At 44.2% G+C, this 21997-nt stretch overlaps 1 protein-coding gene across 2 annotated transcripts in view; it reads right to left on the minus strand.

The window, feature by feature from the left end:
* Positions 1–3996, minus strand: part of Atrn (attractin) — a 145528-nt gene extending 141532 nt beyond the window's left edge. The window contains exon 1 of one of the 2 annotated variants that reach the window (XR_015739073.1): positions 3541–3996. Coding sequence is in view for 1 of the 2 variants with exons in the window: in XM_087911192.1 (XP_087767318.1) it covers positions 3541–3944 (404 nt within the window). In the remaining variant the exon portion in view is untranslated. The remainder of the gene's footprint in view (positions 1–3540) is intronic. The other variant, XM_087911192.1, reaches the window with a different exon arrangement.
* Positions 3997–21997: the final 18001 nt, after the last annotated feature.

Below are 21997 nucleotides of genomic sequence, written 5' to 3' on the forward strand. Positions count from 1 at the left end.
TGGGAATGTAGCTCAGTAGTAAAGTGCTTACCCAGCCCATATGAGACTCTTGATTCAAGACCCAGCACTACACTGAAAATCAGAATCAAGTCAAAAATGTATCCAAGAAAGGAAGGAACAAAAGAAGGAAGAAGTAAGCTAAACCAGTATACACATTACTGTAATCAAAAGCAACATTTAACTCTTTTCCCAGCCTCAAAGATGAATTATTTAACTAAAAGACTGTAACTTCCTCCTCCTTTATGAGTATCTATTTATTTTTAATTTCTGAGAATCTCAAGTAACCCCATGTTACTCTTAAACTGCTATGTAGCTGAAGTTGGCCTTAAACTGTTCCTCCTGCCTCCGCTCCCAAGAGCTGTGATTATAGGTGTGAGACAGACTACTCTGTCAGAAAACATATACGCATATATTTTAAAAGTAGTCTTAGTTTTATTTCATGTGTACCATGCACCAGGCAGTGCCTAGTACCCATGGAGGTAAGAAGAGGGCATCAGCCAGGACTTCCAACCACTCAGGCAACTCTCTAGCCCTATTTTTTTTTTTAAATCAGATTCATAAAGGCCAGACTGACCTCAAACTTGCTATGTAGCCCAGATAGCCCAGGCCGACTTTGAATTTCTGATCTTTCTGCTTCTGCTGCCAAAGTTCTGGGTTTACAGGTGTGTGACACCACTCTTTTCATTCTTTTAAAACTTCCAGAAGCCATTTAATAGAATGGTATTGTTAGAGGCAGTTATAATTGTTTGCCCAGCAAAGAGCACTGACAGCAATTAGAACAAGCTCAAAGGGAATGTCTGTAACAGTCACTTACATCTCAAGAGTACCTGAGACATTATCAGGAGTGCCTGCTCTCTGTTTAAAAGGCTCATCTCTGAACTGTTCATGTAGACACTCACAGCCTTTTCTCTCCCTGCCAATCCCTTTTAAAGGTAGATGACCCCGACCAACACTTCTATGCCAAGCACATGCCTTGAAAGCACCCCAAACTCAGTGTGTATAAAACTAAGCTTATCTCAGCCTTACTGTGGCCCTGTGTCTTGTAAGTGGTATCACTCAACCGCACAAAATAAGATCTACTACTTTCCTCTCTCTACCATCACTCTCTTCCAAGAACAAATCAGTCTAAAAGAAAGACCTAATCATTTTATCGCTCCAACACCACACAATATTTACCACATCTCCATTACCACTGCCTCTGACCTACACCAACAGTCTCTATCAGCTGTTCGTGACTTCTCACGGCCAGGGTAAACCCGCCTACTCCAAACAATACAGACGAGCCCACTCGGTACCTAACAGAGTATCCAGATTTTCAGAATTTGAAGATCTCTCCATCCATTGATGTTGGAAGCACTAAAGCCGACTGGCCTTCAAGGCTAACACTGTTCTGGTTCCAATCAATAACTCAATAATAAAAACAGAGTGACCTGTTGCATTCCATCACTCTCGGGTGAATGTTCAAAATTCTAAATCCACTCCCTACCTCTACTTGGCACGGCACAGACCTCCCTGGTCTCTGGTCACTCTAACCTGTCATGATGCCACTCATTCCCCATCTTGGCCTTTCAACATCAGCCCTCAGGAACATCTCGACAGAAAGATGAATCTTAGTCTCGCTTTGAAACAAGTTAGCTTCTGTTGCTATCGTTCACCTCCACACTCATGCAAAACTACAACAGACTGATAACTGGACTTCAAATACAGTTAAAGAACTTTTAAGAGTGATTTATTTCAGCCAGGCGGTGGTGATGCACATCTTTAATCCCAAAGCTCGGGAGGCGGAGGCAGGTGGATCTAGACTTCAAGGTTAGCCAGGTCTACACAGCTAGTTCCAAGACAGCCCCACAGCTACACAGAGAAACCCTGTCTCGGTAGGGGGGGGGCGGGGGTAATTTATTTTTATTCTGTGTATAAGTGTTTTGCCTCCAGGTGTGCCTGGTGCCCTTGGAGGTCAGAAGAAGGTGTACAATCCCCTGAAACTAGAGTTACAAACAGCCATGAGCCACCATGTGGGTGCTGGGAATCAAATCCAGGTCCTCTGCAAGAACAATAAGTGCTCTTAACCACTGAGCCATCTCTCCAGCTACATTGTGGTATTTTTATTCCCAAACTAAAAGATAAGTTCTGCAAGAACAAAATAGATCTGTCTTGTCTATCATTGTATCTCACAGCCTAAAAGAGAAGCACTTACTTAAGAGGTCATCTTGTCACTGTTCTCTGAGTCCCCTAGAAGACCTGACATTATCAACCAACAACTTAACATTCCCAAGTTCTGCCTCACAAATGTCTTCTGCAGGGGCACCAGCAAAACTCCACCCTCTGGTCTCTACCACTCTGTCTGCAGCTTTCTTTCTATCTGGATTCTTTTCCCCAGTAGCATATTTGCAAATCCTACTGAACCTCAAATGCCCAAGTTCAAAGTCACTTCCTCCTCCAAATCTTCTCTACTTACTCCTAGCCAGGCACACACTCTCTGCCCCTTCATTTCCAGAGGTGCTCCTGTGCCCCTTTCAGGTCTCAGACCAGACAGCACTCACATGAGTGGCTTCTAACCAGGTGGTCAGAATCCTGTTGAGACCACCTGCTTGTATTCTGTTGATAGCTACTATCTAAAATTATCTCGCTCATTCCTTCTGCCTATCACCCTTCTGTAGAACATACGATCAATGGGAGCAAGAGCCCTATTTGTCATGTTCACATTTCCTCGTTCTCCCATGTCAGATGGAGAACGGAGTCAACAAATATCTGTCAAAGATACAGATGACTTTAGTTCTTCTAACTTGGGATTCTGTGCACATAAACTCCCCTTGCTGTATTCCTAACTTCTTATGAACCACACCAATATCTGGCTAATCTACTTGTGTGTATTATCAAGAACTCCTTTCACAACAGAAGCAAGTAAGAGATAAATGCTAATTAATTAATAAGTGATCTCTCCAAGAGGTTCTGCCAGACCAACTCAGAAATGTATGTGAAGGGGAACCCTGGGCTAATAGGAATCTCCTCTCTGGACAGTCCGTTCCAATATGCCACCAACAGTGAGGACCCAAAAACTAGTTTCTTAGTTTCTTCACTTCCCTTTGAACGTCAAACACTGGTACGTCTATCCTAAAATCTCACAACCCAGCCCTACCCTTCTGTTTCTACCCAACATGTCACTTCCACTACTGTGTTTCTAGGTACTTACATCTCCAGTCTCTTGGGATGATCAGAGGTAGTACTGAAGAACTGGCTCACTCATCTTTTCCTTGATACCTCGTTTATCCTAAATAGACCAGTTTTCAGGGCCGGCTTTTATACTTTTCAGGATCCAAATCTAACTCACAGCAACAAATGCCTCCAGAGTGTTTCCATTCTTCTCAGTCTTCCACCACAGTAAGACCCCAAGGCGACAAATGAGCGTCCCTCCCAAGAGACAAGCGACCATCAAACACAGCGGGGCAACCCCTACCCTACCGAGTTCATGCCCCGCACCTGCCTCGGGCCTGGAACGTCGTGCTGGGCCTGCACCCCTCACCCCCCCCCCCCCGTACTCACCTGAAGCGGCCCCCGCAGTGCTGGCATTGCTCGCCCACCCAGCCCGCGGGGCAGACGCACTGGCCAGTGCCAGGGTTGCAGCGGCCGCCGTTGACACACGGCCGGTCACATTCCTTGGCCTCGGCTGCGGCCGAGCCTGACACCGCCGCCGCCACCGCCGCGGCCTCGGCCTCCCGGGGCAGCGGCAGCAGCAGTAGCGAAAAGAGCAGCGGCAGTAGCAGCGGCGGGGGCAGCGCCCGCGACAGCACCCACGGGAGACACAACCCGGCGCGCGGCCCCGGCCTCCAGGCCCCAGTCGCGGCGCAGAGTCGGTGCTGCTCGACCTTCCTGCCCGCGGGCGCTGCTGTCGCCTCCGTGCTCCCCTTCAGCAGCGCCTCAGTCGCCGCCGCCGCCGCCGCCACCATCTTCCTGGGGCTGAGCCGGCGCCCAGCGAACACATACACACCCCGCACGCCGGCTCTGCTTCGCCTGGCCGTGCTGGGCGGGGCCGAGCGACGGTGGCCCGGCCAGTCCATACCCAGGGCGGGGCTCGGGCTACGCCGCGGGCGGGGGCGGAGCTGGCGTGCGCGGTGGGCGGGGTCAGCGCCGCGGTCCTCGGACTTGCGAGGTGTCCGAATTGGCTCAGTCCCAGGGTCTTGGCGAGGCTGAACGCCTCTAGGGCGGCAGAGGCCTTTTTCTTTTCACGTCGCGCCACACCGCGAGATAGCCAGTGCCTCCCTACGGCGGCTGTCTGGCTCTGCTACACAAGGTGACTGCGGTGTTACCCTTGGGATGCTTCCCGCCAATCAGCCGGTGGCCCCAACAACATCTTGGTGAGAGACGGGGCCGAAAAGGCTGCCTAAAGGTGTGGTATGCTGCTAGCTGCGACCCTGTAGAAGTAGCACTGCATCCGAGTTTATAAAATAGGGATAACGAAATGGCGCGTGTGTTAAGAACCTGGCATTTGAATAACTGTGTAACAAATCAAATGCACACACATCCAGGCCTCCCCTACCAGACCTATCAATGTACACCTTTAATGATAGAAGAGAAGTGTGAGGTTGTCTTGTACCCCCACGACCTACCCATATTCTCTGAAGAAAGAACAGCTCAGAATTACCTGGAGCATTGTCAGCTTGCACATCAGCTCCAGAGAGAGCCCTTCTTACTAACTTCAGTGCCTCCCCCTCTTCTCCCAACAGTATAACCTTGTGTGGTCCTCTACCCTCGAATCCACACTGGACCCTTGACTTCACTGAGCCAGCAGAAGAATGTAGTGAAGAGATAATGGGTCAGTTCCAGCTCTGACCTTAACTTTTTGCTGTTTGGTTTGGGTTTTGTTTTTTGTTTTCTGGAGATGCTCCTGCTCTTCCAGCTGGGAAAGATTCACATAGAGGACAAGGTGGAGAGGAAATGCCCCAGGCATTTGAACCTTGTGAGCCCTTCCTAACTGGAAGGTCAGCCATTGCGTGAAGAAGCCATCTGGGTTGTTTTAGCCATCTGTATTAGTCAGGATTCTCTAAAGGAACAGAATGGATAGAATGAATATATATGTACATGTTATATTATATTATATATTAGGTTTATTAGGTTGGCTTAAAGGATGCAGTCCTAGGATTCAATAGTGGTTGTCTCACACTAGAGAAGATGAGAGTCTAGTAGTTGTTCGATCCACAAGCCTGGATCCACAGCAGTCCCAATTTGGTGCTGGGGTCCTAGGGGATTCTTTGAGAGCTGCTGGTCTTCAGTCTACACTGGAATTCTAAAGAAGTCGGTTCTAATATTGGTGAGTTAATGCCTCAGGAACAGGGTAGATGAACTTGCCGCCAAAAGTAAGGGCAAGCAGGCAAAAGCAAAGTTTCCCTCTTCTGTGTCCTGTTATCTCAGCTGCCATGAGAGGCGCTGCCCAGATTTAGGGTGAGTCTTTTTGCTTCCGATAATCTGATTAAGACAGTTCTTCACGGCTGGGTGGTGGTAGCACATACCTTTAATCCCAGCACTAAGGGAGGCAAAGGCAGATGGATCTCTGTGAGTGTAAGTCCAGCATGGTCTAAAGAGTGAGTTTCTGGACAGTAAGGGCTACACAGAGAAATCTTGTCTTTAAAAAAAAAAAAAAAAGTTCTAGTTGATTCCAGATGCAGTCCAGTTGACAAGATTATTCATCGTGTCTACATTATCTAAAATAGGCCAGGCAGTGGTGGTGCATGTCTTTAATCCCAGATATATCTCTGTGAATTCAAGGCCAGCCTGGTCTACAGAGCAAGTTCCAGGATAGATAGATACATAGATGGATAAAATAGGAACAAATCTCTCCTACTATGCCTAATTCAGTGATAAACTCATTGCTATTTCAAGCCTGCTTTACAGAGGTTAATCAGAACTTTGCCTCATAACTCTTGAACTTGCAGAATATACCTGTGCAGATACTTCAGAGTTTAGACATCTGTTTCTGGGAAGGAAAGAAAACCTCAAATGCACCTATGGGAGCTTTCTGATTATCCTGAGGGTACAGTATTCTAAGACCATCTTCCCAGACTTGCCCCAGTGTCAGGCTCAGGTCCTGACTTTCCCCCTCTGGTGGAGCTGAAGCACACAGCAGCACCAGCTCCAAACACTGGGTGAGCACTGGGTGAGCACTGGGTGAGCACTGGGTGAGCACTGGGTTCTAGTCTTCACATTTATTCGTCTCCTCTTCCCACCACCACCCCCTGCAGTGTCCTAGGTAAGGCTGTTTGGAAAGCGTTAGAAGGTGTGGCCTTGTTGGATGATGTGTGTCACTGGGAGGCTGGACGCTAAAGTTCCAAAAGCCCATGCCAGGCCCGGTCTCATGCTCTCTTGCCTCCTCTCTCAGCTTCTGCCTGTGGACCGGGATATAAGTGCTTAGCTTCTGCTCCAGTGCCACGTCTGCCTGCCTGCCACCACACTTCCTGCCATGATCACGGATTCACCCTCTGAAACTGTAATTAAACCCCAATTAAATGCTTGCTTCTATAAGCTGCCTTGGTCATGATGTTTTTACACAGCAGTGGAACGGTAACTAAGACAGGGCCCATTTTCATTCAAACCACCACATGACCTGTGAGCAGTGCTTACACAGATGGGTTAATTAATGCCTCTGCCACCTGGGTTCTTACTCTCCTGACACTAGTTCAGCTACCTTGGGTTTCTCTTGCTTCTCTCTGTATATACTCCCTTGCCTGCTTCTTTCTAATGTAAGTTGACACACAAGGCTCTTAGTACATCATAATCAACCTTTTCCTTATCATTTTCCAACTTCAGATACTGTGTTTTGTTTTGGGTTTTTTTGTTTGTTTACTTGCTTTTTGGGGTTTTTTTTTTGGTGGTTTTTTGTTTGTTTGGTTTTGTTTTGTTTTTGTTTTTCAAGACAGGATTTTCTGTTTAGCCTTGGCTGTCCTGGAACTCACTCTGTAGACCAGGCTGGCCTTGAACTCACAGAGATCCACCTGTCTCTGCCTCCCAAGTGCTGGGATTAAAGGCATGTGCCACCAGTGTCCAGCCAGATATTGTTAATAACAACAGAAAATGGACTAAGACAATTAATTCCTCTAAAACTGGAGCTTGAAACATCATTTGAAGAAATGATTTATTAGGAGAATGCTATCATAAGAAGCACAGTGCAAAGTCAGAAAAGGTAGCCAAGCAAAGTTGTGGTCTTTCTTATTGGAGCTGAAATTCAGCCTGATCCCGAGGAGAACCTTGGAATGTGAGTTGTACCAGAGTTAAATCTACTTTGAAGTAATGGAGGGACACCCTGCCCCTATCTCATTAAGCAGACAATACTAACAATAAGAAGGAACCATATAAGAAAATTTGATCGGAGTGCTAATAATATAGTTGTTGTATGTCTACTGTGTACAACACCTACAGTGAAGCAAGGCTTAATTGTTGCCCTATTAAGAGCTATCTGATTGGCAACCTGACTTTTCCCAAGCATCACTAAACCTCTTTAGGCACTATTTAAAACATCAGTATATTTTAGTATTCCAAATGTTGCCTTATATTTTAATTTATGTGAGGTTAGCTGGTTCTCTGACTGTAAATGTCATGATTTCACCCAACAAGCTAACCTTGTGACCCATGTGACCTCGGAAAAAAGCTGATCCTGAAAGCTTAGAAAATGTCCACTGGGAAGGCCCTATACAGAAAGAGTAATGAGGCTCTATTGGAAGCCCCACTTGGTATCCCGTGTGAGGAATGAGTCAACTTAGAGATGTAAGGTCCCAGCTAGTCCTTAGCAGACTCTAAAGAAATATTTTCAGAAGACCTTGATCTGCAAACATAGGGTCAGTCTCTGAGCTGTTGGCAGAGTTCCCTCTGGACTCCACAAGTAAGCCCTATAAGTACAAGAAATGACCTTTAGATATACTCAAGGGCTCACCAGGTCTAAAGATCCATCAGTTTAAAGTCAGAGGACTTGGAATTTCCTCCTCTCTGTAGTCCTTTGTTTTCTGGTGCTAGGGGCTAAACCCAGGACCTTGAGTGTGTTGCACAAACACTCTGCCTTTAAGGTACAGCCCAAGCCTAGAGTTGAAGTTTCTATTGGATGAGCTGGACTCGTGCCCCTCCTCCAAATTTCTACAACAGAGAACAAGAGGCTTTTCCTGCATACAGAAGAGATATCACAAAAATGGCAATATTGTTAAAAGAGACAGAAATTTTTTTCTACGTGTGTCTGTAAAGTAGAACACAATATTAGAAGTGCCCAGTGTTTCCATCATCTTGGTTCCCTGTGGATGTCCAGGCAGGGAAGTGAACTGTGAAAAAATGAAAATGAAAACTCAGCTCAGACTGACTTCATCAAATTGGATCAAGACTTCAGGGAGTCTGATGGCAGACAGTTTATTCCCAACAAATTAAACACAGATAATTTGGAGAAATGTTTCCTGGTGTAATACAAACCCCTGGTGCACAAAGAGGCATAATTACATCAAAACTCAACTCGGAGTACATATCATTTCCTTCTTGGTTGGTTTCTCGAGGTGGGCTACCTGTACTAACTTAAGGGCCAAGGGAAAGCCCTGACCTGGTTTTAGTCATGCAGATAGGGTAGAGGTCATTTGGGCTATAAGCCATCTCTGGTCCTGGTTACAGGAGCTTGGTATGGCCTGACTCAACAGATAACGCAGATCACCAGGCTATTAATCTCTTCCAGTTCCCAGCTTTCTGGAAGGAAGAACAGGTTTTTAAATCTTTCCCACTGGAAAGGCAATCCTGGTTTCTCTGAAGATCTGTGGAGCAAGGACCTTCTTGCTGTGCTCCCAACACCTGTGGAGGCCTTGCTGGTTCTAAGAGAGGTCTTCAGAAGCAAAGAGAAAATATGGCCCTTCTTAAAATGAAGTTTACGCTCAAGATGAACCTGAATCCTACTTAGGTGAGATGGGCATGTGTATAAAGCAAAGAAAGAGGAGGAGGAGCAGGGGAAGAGGAGGGAAGGGGAGGACGGGAAAGGGGAAGAAGAAAAGAAAAGACGAAAGAGGAAGAAAGATGAGGAAGGAAGGAAATAGAACAGGTGTCAGGTTTCTTGGGTAATTCAGTAGAAAAGAGAGGGGCTCAAGAGGAAGGCACTGGATTTCTTCCTAGTAAGGACAAATAAGTTTCCCTATCCCTAATGAAAGAAAGAGGAGTTGGTGCTATGGGCTGTGTTGCCTAACCAGGCTATGTTCTGAGAAATGTGCTGTTGATGTGATTCCATCACTGTGCAAACATCATGGTCAGTACTTAACCAACCGAAATGGCAGCACCATCGCTGAGGTGATAAGATCTGTGGGTTCACTGTGGTATATATGATAGGTATGTCTATTATGTGGTGTGTGACCAATATAGCCCGCCAGTGGTTTCTATCTTATTATATAAGAAGAGAATAGAAAACTCAAGCAAGTTGGTCAGGAATAGAAGCTGGGATCACTTCTCAGCCTTTTCATTAGCATCAGCTACAGAAACAGAAGCTCGAAAAGATCACATGATCCGAGTTACAGCTAGCTATCAATCTAAATATTGTGCTTTTTCAAAAAAAGCAGTCTGTAAATTCTTTGGCATTCCCTTTAAAAATTAAAGAGCTGTGCACCTTAGGCTGCAGTGAAGGTAGGAGCCCCGTGGTTGGGAAGCTGTGCACATTAGCAGTGGTCTTGCACGCCCACATGCCCTTCACAGGGCCCAGGCCATGTTCCTGAAATCAGAAATCTTGTTTATAGCCCTGTTTCTCCCAGGGTTCCCTATGCAAATGTTGTTGCTATCTAGCAGGTTCCCTGTGGGTTATGCAGCAGCTCCCTGGAGCAAACCCTACTTTCCAGCCCAGCTCCACACTTGGCACTTGAATAGCATCTAGTTCCCCAACCAGGGGGTCCCCATTGTCCTCCACTCACACTCTTACCACAATGCAATGCCTCAAGAATGTAGTAGTGCAGGCATTTAATCCCACCACTCAGGGGGCAGAAAAAGGCAGACCTCTGTGATCTATATAAAAAAATTCAAGGTCAGCCAGGGCTACACAGGGAGACCCTGGGGAAGGAGGAGAAGGCTAGGGATTGGATAGAATTCAGCTATGAACCCAGGCAAGTCAAGGCTAAAGGTGTTTGGAGGGAGGAAAGGGAAGGAGTAAATGATATAATTGCATTACAATCTCAAAAAAGTAAAAATTAAAAGGCTGAAAGTGCCAATTGTAAACAAGGTTCAATGAGGGCTGAAAGAAGAGACATCTGGAAGGTCTATAAGCAGAGTGTAGGCTTGGGCAGCTTTGCAATTCGTGCCTGTAGTCTGGTCTGTCTTTGTATGCCCATTTTTCTCTTGTGGAAAGTTCTCACAGTCATCGGGGTTCGGGTTTTACCCATGCTGGCATAGAAGCCAGGTAGATTTGATATTAGTATAAGGTCTCCTAGAAAGGAGTCCAGAGGCAAGGATTCAAGTACAGCATGCACTGTGTGATTCCAGGGAGCAGTCAGTGTGATAAGGAAATGAGATGGGAGGGAAAGGCAATTGCTACACTGTATACTGTCATGTGCCCACAAGTATTACACAGTAAACGCACAGCTGGTGGATCCATTGGACTATCCACGAGAAGTGTACACATACACTCCACCTGGAGAACCCAGTTTTTCAGAGCTACAGGCACACTTGTCCTTTTGGATAAGTCGCTATCCATTCTGTGAAATGTTGTGAAATCATGGCATTTCTCCCTTCTGTAGTACCCCAGCAATGTATAAACCTGAATTTTTCTGTAGGGCAACCTGATACCTCCCCCTACACCATGAAGTCTTGGTGTGAAAAGGATTCTGTCAAGCCCTTGTTCTCACAGCCAAAATCTACATAAAAATAGTCCCCCACAGACTTTCTTTATTGACAATGGTCACTAATAAGAAAGGAGCCTCATACAGGAGGTAATACGTCTGTTCTAACAGCAGACTCAGGAAGGTATAATCTACTGGTCTTCTGCTCTGACTTTACAGGCTACTAATAGTCTGTATTACCTTTGCTTGGTTTCAGCTAACAAGGATCATTGTAGTGAGAGGCTGCTCATTCGTTTCCAGCCACTCAGACCCAAAATAATCACACAGAAAATATATTATTTAAAACACTGCTTGGCCAATTTCTTAAGTGTATTGCTAGCTAGCTCTTATATCTTAAATTAACCCATTTCTATTAGTTTATATTTTACCACAAGTGTCATGGTTTACCGATAAAGTTCTTGAGGCACGTCTGTCTCCTTCAGAGGGTACATGGCGTCTCACCGACTCTACCTACGTTCTCCCAACATTCAGTTTAGTTTTCCTGCCTAACTCTATTCAGCCCTATCAAAGGCCAAAGCAGCTTCTTTATTCATTAACCAATAAAAGTAACATATATACAGAAGGACTTCCCACATCAGATCATAGCCCAGGAAATTAATTGTTTATACAGGAAAAAGGCCTGAGTCACTAAAACTAGCTTCAGAGAGAAAAATTCTCACCTGGGCACCCTGCTGGAGTCAAAAGCAAACTCCCCAGAAGAGATTCCTTTTAACCCAACCAGCTAGATGCTAATGCAAATCAAGCCCACAGGTTAGTATAGCTACCAATGCTGAGTTCCCAGCCACAGGGGAACTTTATAGCCACGCCTGCTCTGAGATAGAAGGTGTCTCCTTGCCAGATCCACAGGTTTCTTGTGACTCTGAAAATGCATGTTTGGTACTATTATTACTGCCTATGGGATTGTTAACTTGTCTGTATGTCTATATAAACCGAAAGCTTTGTGTAGATCACCCCCTTTTTTTTCTTACCTTTGCCCTTATGCCCCAATGGTGCTGTTTCTTTTTCTCCCTTCTTTCATCTTTCCCCAAAGAATAAAGAAACATGCAGGTAAAACATGCCTGAGTCAGTCCGTTTGTTTCACCCCTCAGATCCTGTTCCCAAGCCGGTCTTCGTTTTTTGTAGAAGTTCAGAGAGCGCTGAGGCTGGTGCTCAGTAGCTCTCGATATAATATCAAACCATTTACTCTTGAAAACAATTAGGACTTAAATCCAGGAGAGAATCTCTGGGAAATGGTGTGGGAACCAGAAAGGAGAGGGAGCTGGAGTTTTGGGGGGGTGGGGGGGCGGGGTATATGTGTGATTAGTTCAAGGATATGCCCTCAAACACAAAATCTTTGGATTCACAAATCTCCCATATAAAATGACGTGGTCGCACATGACCAGCACTCAGAAGACTAAACCAGGGTGGTCACTGAGCTCAGGAGTTCAAGGCCAGCCTGGGCAAAAAAAAGCAAGATCCCAATGCAAAAGAATATAAAATAAACAAGTGTCAAAGAAGACTAATGATTTAAAATCTGCATAAGTGCGATACACACGCCATTTTTGTTGTGAATCATTTTGATTGAGGTTGAGTCTGCAGGTGCTGTGGGCTATATTTATATGTCAACTCCAGTTAGTCATTGTTGAAGCCACTAAAGACTAGGATGCTGATCGCTGTGGGGCCTAACTCGGAGAGATTCAGATTCTGTGTGATGATTTTTTTTCTTTTAATTCTTCTATAAAATTATTGGGTCTTAGGGGTTGCAGATATAGCTCAGTTGGTATAGCATTTACCTAGCATACAACCCCAAGTTCAGTATCCAACACAAGGAAGCTGGGTGTGGTGGTGTATCCTGAGTGACTCGCCTCCAAGCCAAGCAACCACAATCTTGAAAACAATTATCCCAACTGGGCTTGTGTTTACATCCTCTCATGGAGGGGTGGGTAAGGTCATGAGAACCTCCCTTGAGCATAACCCACCAGTTATATGCAACTATGCCCTAATTGCATGTGGCCTCTGAGAAGGACAAGGGTATATAGGCCTGGGAAGACTAGGGGAGGAGGCTCTCTATATATAGTCACAGGAAGACCCTCATCCATTCTAAAGATTTTCAGGTGCAACCTACTGGGGGAGGAACACGCATCCCTTGTAACTAACCCCCAACCTTACTCTGTAAGGTTGTCCAATAAATTTAGTGTTTCCTAGAGCGAATTTGGTGGAATCATGCCTCCATTTGTTGTTGGGACCTTAGGAAAAGGTGTCAATGTTGATTACCTCTCCTGGGAAAGAATTTAACAACACGGTGAATGCCTCTTATCCCAGTATTCCAGGGTCAGAAGTTCAAGGTCATCTTCCACTATGAGTTAGGTTGGAAGCTAGCCTGGACTACATGAAACCCTGTCTCAAAATTTAAAAAAAAAATGAGGCTGGAGAGATAGATGCTCAGTGGTCAAGAATAGTAGATGCTCTTGTAGAGGTCCCAAGTGTGTTTCCCAACACCCACATGGAGCTCACAACCATCTGCAGCTGGAGTTACTTGGGATCTAATGCTATTTCCTGGCTCCATGGGCACAAGACTTACAAATGGTGCAAAGTCATAAATGTAGATAAAACACCAAAACACATACACCAACAAGCAAATTGACTCTTGTACTATTGCCTGGTCTAGCCCTGAAACCCTAAGCTCATTTGCCTTCCTGCCTCAGCAACTTGAGTGGCAGAAACTACAGGAGTGTGGCACCATGCCCTGCTTCTGGTTAATCAATCTTGTATTGGTTTATTGCTTATTTCAATCTCCTCCTCTGTGTATTGTACACTCATATTACTGACTCATTTTGCTATTGGGTTATGTTTCCTTGTTGATTTTAGTATATATTATTGATATATTCAGGTACTATTTTTTCTTCATTATATGTGTAAACAATATAACTTTTCAAATTGAGGTTCATCATGTAATAAAATGAAGTTATTTACAATCTCTGGTTTTTTTATTCCTTGTTTAAGAATTCCTTTCTTGATGGGTGTAGTGGCGCATGCCTATAATCCCAGCTCTCTGAAGGCGGTGGCAAGAGGATCTCTATTAGAGACTAGCACATTTTACATAGCAAATTTCAGCCAGAGCTGCCTAGCAAGATCAAATTCCAAGGAACAGGCAGAAAAGAGAGAGTGAACAATTGATCAGATAATCTCAGATACTCAGAAACCTATATAAGAGGATCAACTGCAATTTCAAGACTAGCCTGGGTTATATAGTGAGATCCTGTCTCAAGAAAGGTGGTGGGGAGGGGCTAGGCAGAGGACTTAGGGGCTAAAAGTATGTACTGTCTTGTAGAGGACCCAAACTTGATTCTCTGAATCCATGCCCAACAACTCACAACTGCCTGTAACTCCAGCTCCAAGGGATCTAATGCCCTTGCAGGACTCCACAGACTTCCACACTCACGTGCACATACACACAAACACAGACTTGATATACATAATTTAAAAAATAAATAAATCTTTTAAATGGGGGTATGTGATTCAGTGGTAGCATGGGTAAGGACCAAATCCAATCCCTAGCACTGCAAAAGCCAGGGTCCAGAATGAGAATTCCTTTCCTGGAGTGAGATACAAAATATGCTAATTTATTAGGGATTCTAAACTTTAACCTACCTAGAAATTATTGAGGTAATTATGCATTATAGGAATCCAATATTCAACTTGGGTTTTTTAGATGTATTTATTTATTGTACATTGGGGTTTTGCCTGCATGTATGTCTGTATGAAGGTATCGGATCCGCTGGAACTGGAGTTAGAGACAGTTGTGAACTGCCATATGGGTGCTGGGAATTGAACCCAGGTCCTTTGGAAGAGCAGCCCGTGCTTGCTTTTAACCACTGAGCCAATATTCAACTTGTATCATAGAAATTTTCAAAAATATACAACAGCAGACAAAGGAAGAATGAAATACAGAGAAAACTTGCAGTTCACCGATATAGCACTATACAGGGTATACAGGAGACCCCATGTTCTGTCTCTAGCTCTGAAAAAAAAAAAAAGAGAAAAAGGAAGAAGAAAGGAAAAAAAGAACAAGCTCTGTAACAGGACCCTAGACCTTAGCACAACTGACTCCATGATGACCATAGAACTCAGTATTGTAGACAGCACTACCTACTAAAGAGATCCTGTCTCATGAACAAACAAACAAACAAATAGAACAGAAAAGTTAGTGGACATTTACAAACAGGACATGGCCATGACCCGGTTCAGGTTCACTTCCATCTTTTCTTTACAAATTGTAGTGTCTAAGACTCTTCAGCCTGATTTGGGCCCTTTTGCTCTGGCCAGGTAAAAATTATGAGTCAGCAAAGAGAACCTGTTCCGGTGCTGTGCCTCATGGACCCTTGAGTGTCACATTCTAGGGGATGGATTGTCAGACCCCGAAGCTTACAGCTGCAAGTGTGAGAGCCAGAGGCCCATTACTCCAAGCCTCAGAAGCCAGAGATTTAGTGTTCCAGGCCCTCAGGTGGGAGGTTTACTGTCTGGGCTTTGAGCGCCTGGTGGTCCCAGCACCTGGCAGTTATTACAGTCCTCCCTCCCAGCAGAGGAAGCGGACAGCAGCTAGGTATCAGCTAGGTAGCAGATGGTGCCTTCTGTTGTTACAGTCCTCACACAGACACCAGCTAAAAGCACCCTGAGCCCACAGGGGCAGGTATTAGAGTTCTCAAATATAGGGTATCAGAGTTCCCAGCCCTTGGCAGTGGCTGCCTTTCTAACCGTCAGGCCCAGTGGATTCCAGGCACTTGGCTCACACAGTTTATCAGATAGACCCTTGGACTTCAGAGATCAGAACTACTCAGCTTTTTGTTTTCTGTACGTAAATATTTTTTTTTTTAAGAAAAAAAACAAATGACAGCAAACGCACTGCTGGTGGGAGTGTAAATTGGTGCAACCAGTGTGGGAACCACCCTAGTGCTATCTTAAGAACTGCTCATGAGCATATACCCAAATCACTCTGGCCAGAGAAGAAGCAGGCACTCATGGAGAATCCACAGGCCACTCCTGCTAGGGAAGCTGGTAGGTTGAATGGAGATCCTCGCCTCTCCCTACACTCCTCCAAATCCACCCTCCAGTCTCACCCCCAGCTCTGTAGCAGGCCTTCTGCTGTGCCTTCTCCTCACTCTCTGCTCCCATTTCCAGGACACTGACTAAACAGATCCTGGTGGGAAACCCTGCTCCCTCGCTCTTACAAAGCCCCTCCACTGCCCACAGTCCATCCCCGTTTCTAAGTCTCAGGTCCCAGGAACACATTTACCTGGAACCTTCAAGTGGCTACCCCTCTCAAGGTTCCCAAAGATTTTCCTCCAAGCAACCGTACACAGCCACCATACTTTCCTACAAACTAGAGGAAACCAAGGGACGAAGCACCCATCCAACAGATAAAAACAGGTAGCAGCACCTAGATTCGCAGTTTTCCCAATTCTAGGAGCCTGGATGCCAGAAACAGCCAGGACAATACGTCTGGGATGTGTCTGAATCCAGCAACCCTATCACAGAAGGTCCTGAATGTGCCAACATATTTGAAGCATAAATAAAAGTCCTTAAGACAGCCTTTATGAGTATAATAAAGGGCCTTTATGATGACTATTCTTGGTTGTCAACTTGACTGTATCTGGAGTGAACAACAATTCAGAAATGGGGGGCACACCTGTGACTTATTGTCTGCTTGGTTTGAAGTAGGTGAGTCCACTTCTAGTCCAGACCTTTGAGGTACGAAGACACACCTTTAATCTGAGCCACACTTTGTGCTGGAAACCTATATAAGGACTATATATTCCTTTTGCCTGCTTGTCCTCACCTTGCTAGTACATCCATTCATTCCTTCACAGGCTTTAGGGCCTATTTCTTTGGGATTCCATCATATACAGAAGACCATCTGGTTTGGACAACTACTAGATTCTCAGGCTTTCCATTCACAGTTAGTCATTCTTGGATTAGCTAGACTGCAGCCTGTAAGTCATTCCAATAAATTCATGTGTGCGCAGGTCTCTCTCTCTCTCTCTCTCTCTCTCTCTCTCTCTGTGTGTGTGTGTGTGTGTGTGTGTGTGTGGAGAGAGAGAGAGAGAGAGAGAGAGAGAGAGAGAGAGAGAGATTCGTTCCATAAATTCTGTGACCCTAGAGAACCTTAATACATCCTTACAGAGGAAATGAATAAATCACTTAAAGAAATCCATAAGAACACAAACAGTGGAAGGAAATGAATAGAACATTTCAAGATCTGAAAGTGGAAATAAAATCAATAAAGAAAACCAAAACTGAGGGAAATCTGGAAATGAAAACTTTAGAAACTTGGAATGGGAACTACAGAGACAGAATACAAGAGATGGAAGAGAGAATGTCAGGCAATAGAAGAAATAAATAAATACATTGGTCAAAAATTATTAAATCTAAAGAACTCCAGGAACAAAATATGAAATCTGGGGCACTATGAAAAGACCAAATCTAAGAATAGTAGGAATAGAGGAAGAGGCGAAAACACAGGTCAAAGGCACAAAAATACTGTTAACAATATTTTCAGAAGAAATTATAGAATTTTCTTAACCTAAAGGAGGAGATGTCTATCAAGGTACAAAAAGCATACAGAACACCAAGCAGACTGGACCAGAAAAGGAAGTCCCTTGGCACATAATAATCAAAACACTAAACATTACAGAACAAAGAAAGAGGCCTTGGAACACTCAGTCCTAAAAGGGATGTCTCCATCAAATCCCTCCCCTCAGAGCTCAGGAAACCCTGTGGGAGAGGAAGTGGAAAGAATGTAAGAGCCATAGGGGATGGGGGACACCAAGAAAACAAGGCCCTCCAAATCAACATGAGCAAAGCTCATAAGAACTCACAGAGACTGAAGCAGCATGCAAAGGTCGTGCACAGCTGTGCACCAGCTCCTCTGTGCTTATTAGTTATAGCTTCCCGTTTAGTGTTACTATTGGATTACTAAGCTTGCAAATGAGTGGTCTCTAATACTTGTGCCTTCTCTTGGGCTCTTTTCCTTCTATTGGTTTGTCTTGTCCAACTTCAATGTGATATTTTTGTGTTATTATATTTTACTTTATTATATTTTAAAAATGAATGAATGAGTAAATGTAAGTCTAGCCACTAGTGTAAAGGTTAAAAAATATTTTCAATAAAAGAAAATTAGAGGAAAAATTTTTTCATGTTGATCTCCTTAGTGAGAGTAGAATAATACATGAGTCATTAAGAAAAGCTTTTAAATTAGATTATAAAGTAAAAGAGATGACTTTTCTACAGAGAAACCCCGTCTCAAAAAACAAACAACAAAAAAAGAGATGACTCTCTAAATTCTACCATAGAAATGCTTGTGTATATCCAAGTTTATTACAGGACTGTTCACAATATGAAGGAAATGGAACCAGTTTAGATGTTCATTAAGAGATGAATGGAAGATGAAAATGTGGTACATATACACAATAGAATTTTTAAAAAAAATTTCACTGGGTTGTGTTGCACACCACCAGCACCCAGGATGCAGCACAGGTGGATCTCTGTGAGTTCAAGGCCAGCCTGGTCTACAGAGCGAGTCCAGGACAGGCTCTAAAGCTACAGAGAAGCCCTGTCTCAGAAACCCCTCGCCCCCAAAAATTCAGGAAATAGTATGAATTCAGTCTTCCACTACCACAAATTATGTATTCAAGTTTCCCATTTGAGGAAGTCACAGGGCTGTCACATCTGGAGTGCAATGGAGGAGCCTCCCATGAGAAAACCACCTTCATGTGTTGGTGGAGATTGCTTGTTTGTTTCCTGGCCGACCAGGCCTGAAATAATCACATAGAAACTATATTAATTACAACACTATTTGGCCAATAACTTATGCATATTTCTAGCTAACTCTTACATCTTAAATTAACCCATTTCTATTCATCTGTGAATCATCACAAGGGTGTGGCCTACTGGTAAGGTTCTGGCTGGTGACTGGCGTCTTTTTCCATGGCATCTCCTTGACTCCACCTACTTTCTCTCTATATCTCTGTTCAGATTTCCCTCCTGGCTTTACTCTAATAAGCTACTGGCCGAAACAGCTTCCTTAATAATCATTGGTATTATTGACTAATAATCAATAATAAAACATTGATAGCATACAGAGGGGAATCCTACATCATTCATGAATCATGGGTTCTCCCCTACCAGGTAAGTATACACAATAGAATTTTATTCAGCCACAGAGAGAAACAAAGCCATAATTTTTTCAAGAAAATTTATGGATTTTGAGATTATTATATTAAATAATCCAAACTCAGAAAAGAAATCACCATGAGTCTCTATAATATACATGCCATAGATTTTAATTTTTATGTTTGTGTACACATGGAATTTATAGGTCATAAAACTAATTAGAAAGGAGACCATGAGAAAAGTGGAAGATGTCTTAGGAATGGAAAATAACAATTAAAAAAATCACTGGAGGTGAGAATGAGCAATAGAATACATGTGATATGAAAGTAGAAACCCCCTGGAGGGAGGCCGTAGAAAAAGAGGTCAACAAAAATTGTTTATAAATGTGGAGGATGGGCGACGGTGGCACATGCCTTTAATCCAAGCACTCAGGAGGCAAAGGCAAGTGACTCTCTGGGTCTATAGAATGAGTTCCAGAACAGCCAGGTCTACACAGAGAAACCTTGTCTCAATCAATCGATCAATAAATGATAGGTAGATAGATAAATAAAAAATGCCATAATGAAACCCATTGCTTTGTGTACTAATTATAAAACTAAATAAATTTTAAAAGTAGCCCTCCCTCTCAAGCCTGGATGAAGCCTCTTGCCAACTCAGAAAAAGTTCCGACACAGTTAAGAACATTTGTGGCCTTGTTTGGTATTGCAGAAATGATTTCCCAGTGAGAAGTCACTCTGTCCACTTAGATTAATAAAGGAAAAGCCATTCCTTGTGGAACCTTAATGGCTCTTGATTTTACTTGCTCAGGCTATAAACCCATCTAGGGAACCGCCAATGCTGCCCTATCATCCCAACAGTTGCTTACTTAGCATCTTTACGATCTGTCTTGAGCACCACTACAATGGTACACCTGGATCCTGGGAAGACTTTTCTCTGAGTCGCCACTGTTAGCCACATTCATGCTCTCAGGTGTAGTGCACCCACGCCTGTCTGTGCTCTATGCGCTACCATAGAGTTCATGAACTAGGCAAGGGGCTGGAGATTGAAACACACAAAGATTCACAGACGAGAGAGACACGGGTCATCCTTGAAACAAGAAAGCCCCAAGAATGCCCCCTTTATTGTGTTCAGGGGCAGCTTATATAGGGATCCTTAACTAATAGCCATGCCCCAGCCAAACGTACCAAAAACCATTCCCCTGCCTTCAGGAACTCCTGAGGGTCTCATGCTCAAAGCAGCTTGCAGGCTGTCTCAGAGCAGAGGAAGTCAAGTGGTTTACAAGAAATTCAGGATCTGGGGGTTCACTGCTCCCAACCCTCATGGGTGCCTAACTCTTTTCCTAAGCGCCTTTCTTCAGTGAACTCTGCTCCATACTGGCTCATCCTGAAATTCCCATGTGGAAGTCAAGGATCCCTCAAAGTGCTGCAGGTGACATAGAGCTGTGACACCACCTGTTGTTGGACACAGGTGGCCCCTTGGCTTTGCCTGTTCTGTCCCTCACTTCTTTATATGTTCCCAAGAGCACTCTAATAGCTAAGGGCTGCCAAAATTCCATTTTAGTTTCTGCTTCTAAGATATACAATACAATGATGACTTTGACTTACGGGAAGACAGAAGAGCCTGGTGTAGCTAGTCTTTTAAGGTATTGACATGGACTCCAGGGAAAAAACCATGCCTATCTCCAATGTAAAGAAATTCACCTCAGGAGGTGAGGTAGGTGGATCTTTTGTTGTTGTTGTTGTTTTAGTTTTGGTTTTTCAAGACAGGTTTTCTCTGAGTAGCTTTGGAGCCTGTCCTAGAACTCACTCTGTAGACCAGGCTGGCGTCGAACTCACAGAGATCCACCTACCCCTATCTCTGCCTCCCGAGTGCTGAGATTAAAAGCGTGTGCCACCACTGCCCAGCAGAATTTTAAAATCTTAATCATCAAACAGACCAACCTTAAGTCCTATTTTTCACTAACTTAGTATAACTTTCTTAGACCTTTTGTGACTTTGCTTTAAGCTTTCATGGTTTTATTTTTATCTGTCATTGACTTATTGTAAACTGTTTAAACAAAGGGAAGTGTTTGTATATGCTGTCAAAGTTAAGCCTAAAGGAAGTAACTCAAAATAAGTTTAAAGTAAACTTAAAAGATATTTTTATGTAAAATCATATTCAAATTAGGTATATTAAGAAAAAAACAAGTTATGGAAATTTGAATGCTTGAGTAAAATGGGTTAAATTTACAATGCAATTGCAAAGCAGGACAGCTCCAGACTCATGTCGTTCCTTTTCTGTGAGATCAAGGCTAGCCTACTCCACAAGAGCTAGTTCCAGAACAGCTAGGACTGTTACACAAAGAAACCCTGTCTTGAAAAACCAAAAAGAAGAAGAGGGGGAAGAGGAGAAGGAGGAGGAGGAGAAGAAGAAGAGGAAGAGGAGAAAGAAGAGGAAGGAAGCCTAAGACATTGGCCAGACAATTGCAACTGAGTGGTTATTTCATAAGTGGCTGCAGGAACTAGTGAGCAGGACCTGGTGGGTGGAGAGAAACCAGTCCAGGGGGGACCAGCGGAATGGAGAATACTGACAGTGTCATCTGGCACCCAAATGTTTGGGGCTAACCCGTGAGGCCCACCACCCACTTCAAGTCTGGGTGCTTGTACAGCTGCTCGGGGTCAGGAGAAAAGTAACTGAGAACACTTCCTACGCAGGAAGGCAGGCAGATCGGGTCTGCTAGATGTTCACAGACAGGAGAGCATGGCGGATTCCCACCACCGTACACAGAGACATTTCCAGGCCACGCAGCACGCTGCATGGCAGATTTAGTTTTTACTCAGAAAAAAAAGGGTTTGTGTGTTGCACACTTCTTCCCAGAGTTGAGGTAGTGAGCTCGGATCCCACCCAGAAGTCCCAGAGCTGGAAATGAACGTACCTCCACCATGTTTGTGGGAGACTTACTGCTCCCTGGATCAGTTTCGCCCACTCTGTTGCGCTTGGCTTCTCCTGCTGTTCTGATCTGTCAAACACTAACTCTGTCAGGAGTT

Source organism: Myodes glareolus, chromosome 10 (genome assembly GCF_982192425.1).
Source record: "Myodes glareolus chromosome 10, mMyoGla1.1, whole genome shotgun sequence".
Classification (NCBI taxonomy): domain Eukaryota; kingdom Metazoa; phylum Chordata; class Mammalia; order Rodentia; family Cricetidae; genus Myodes; species Myodes glareolus.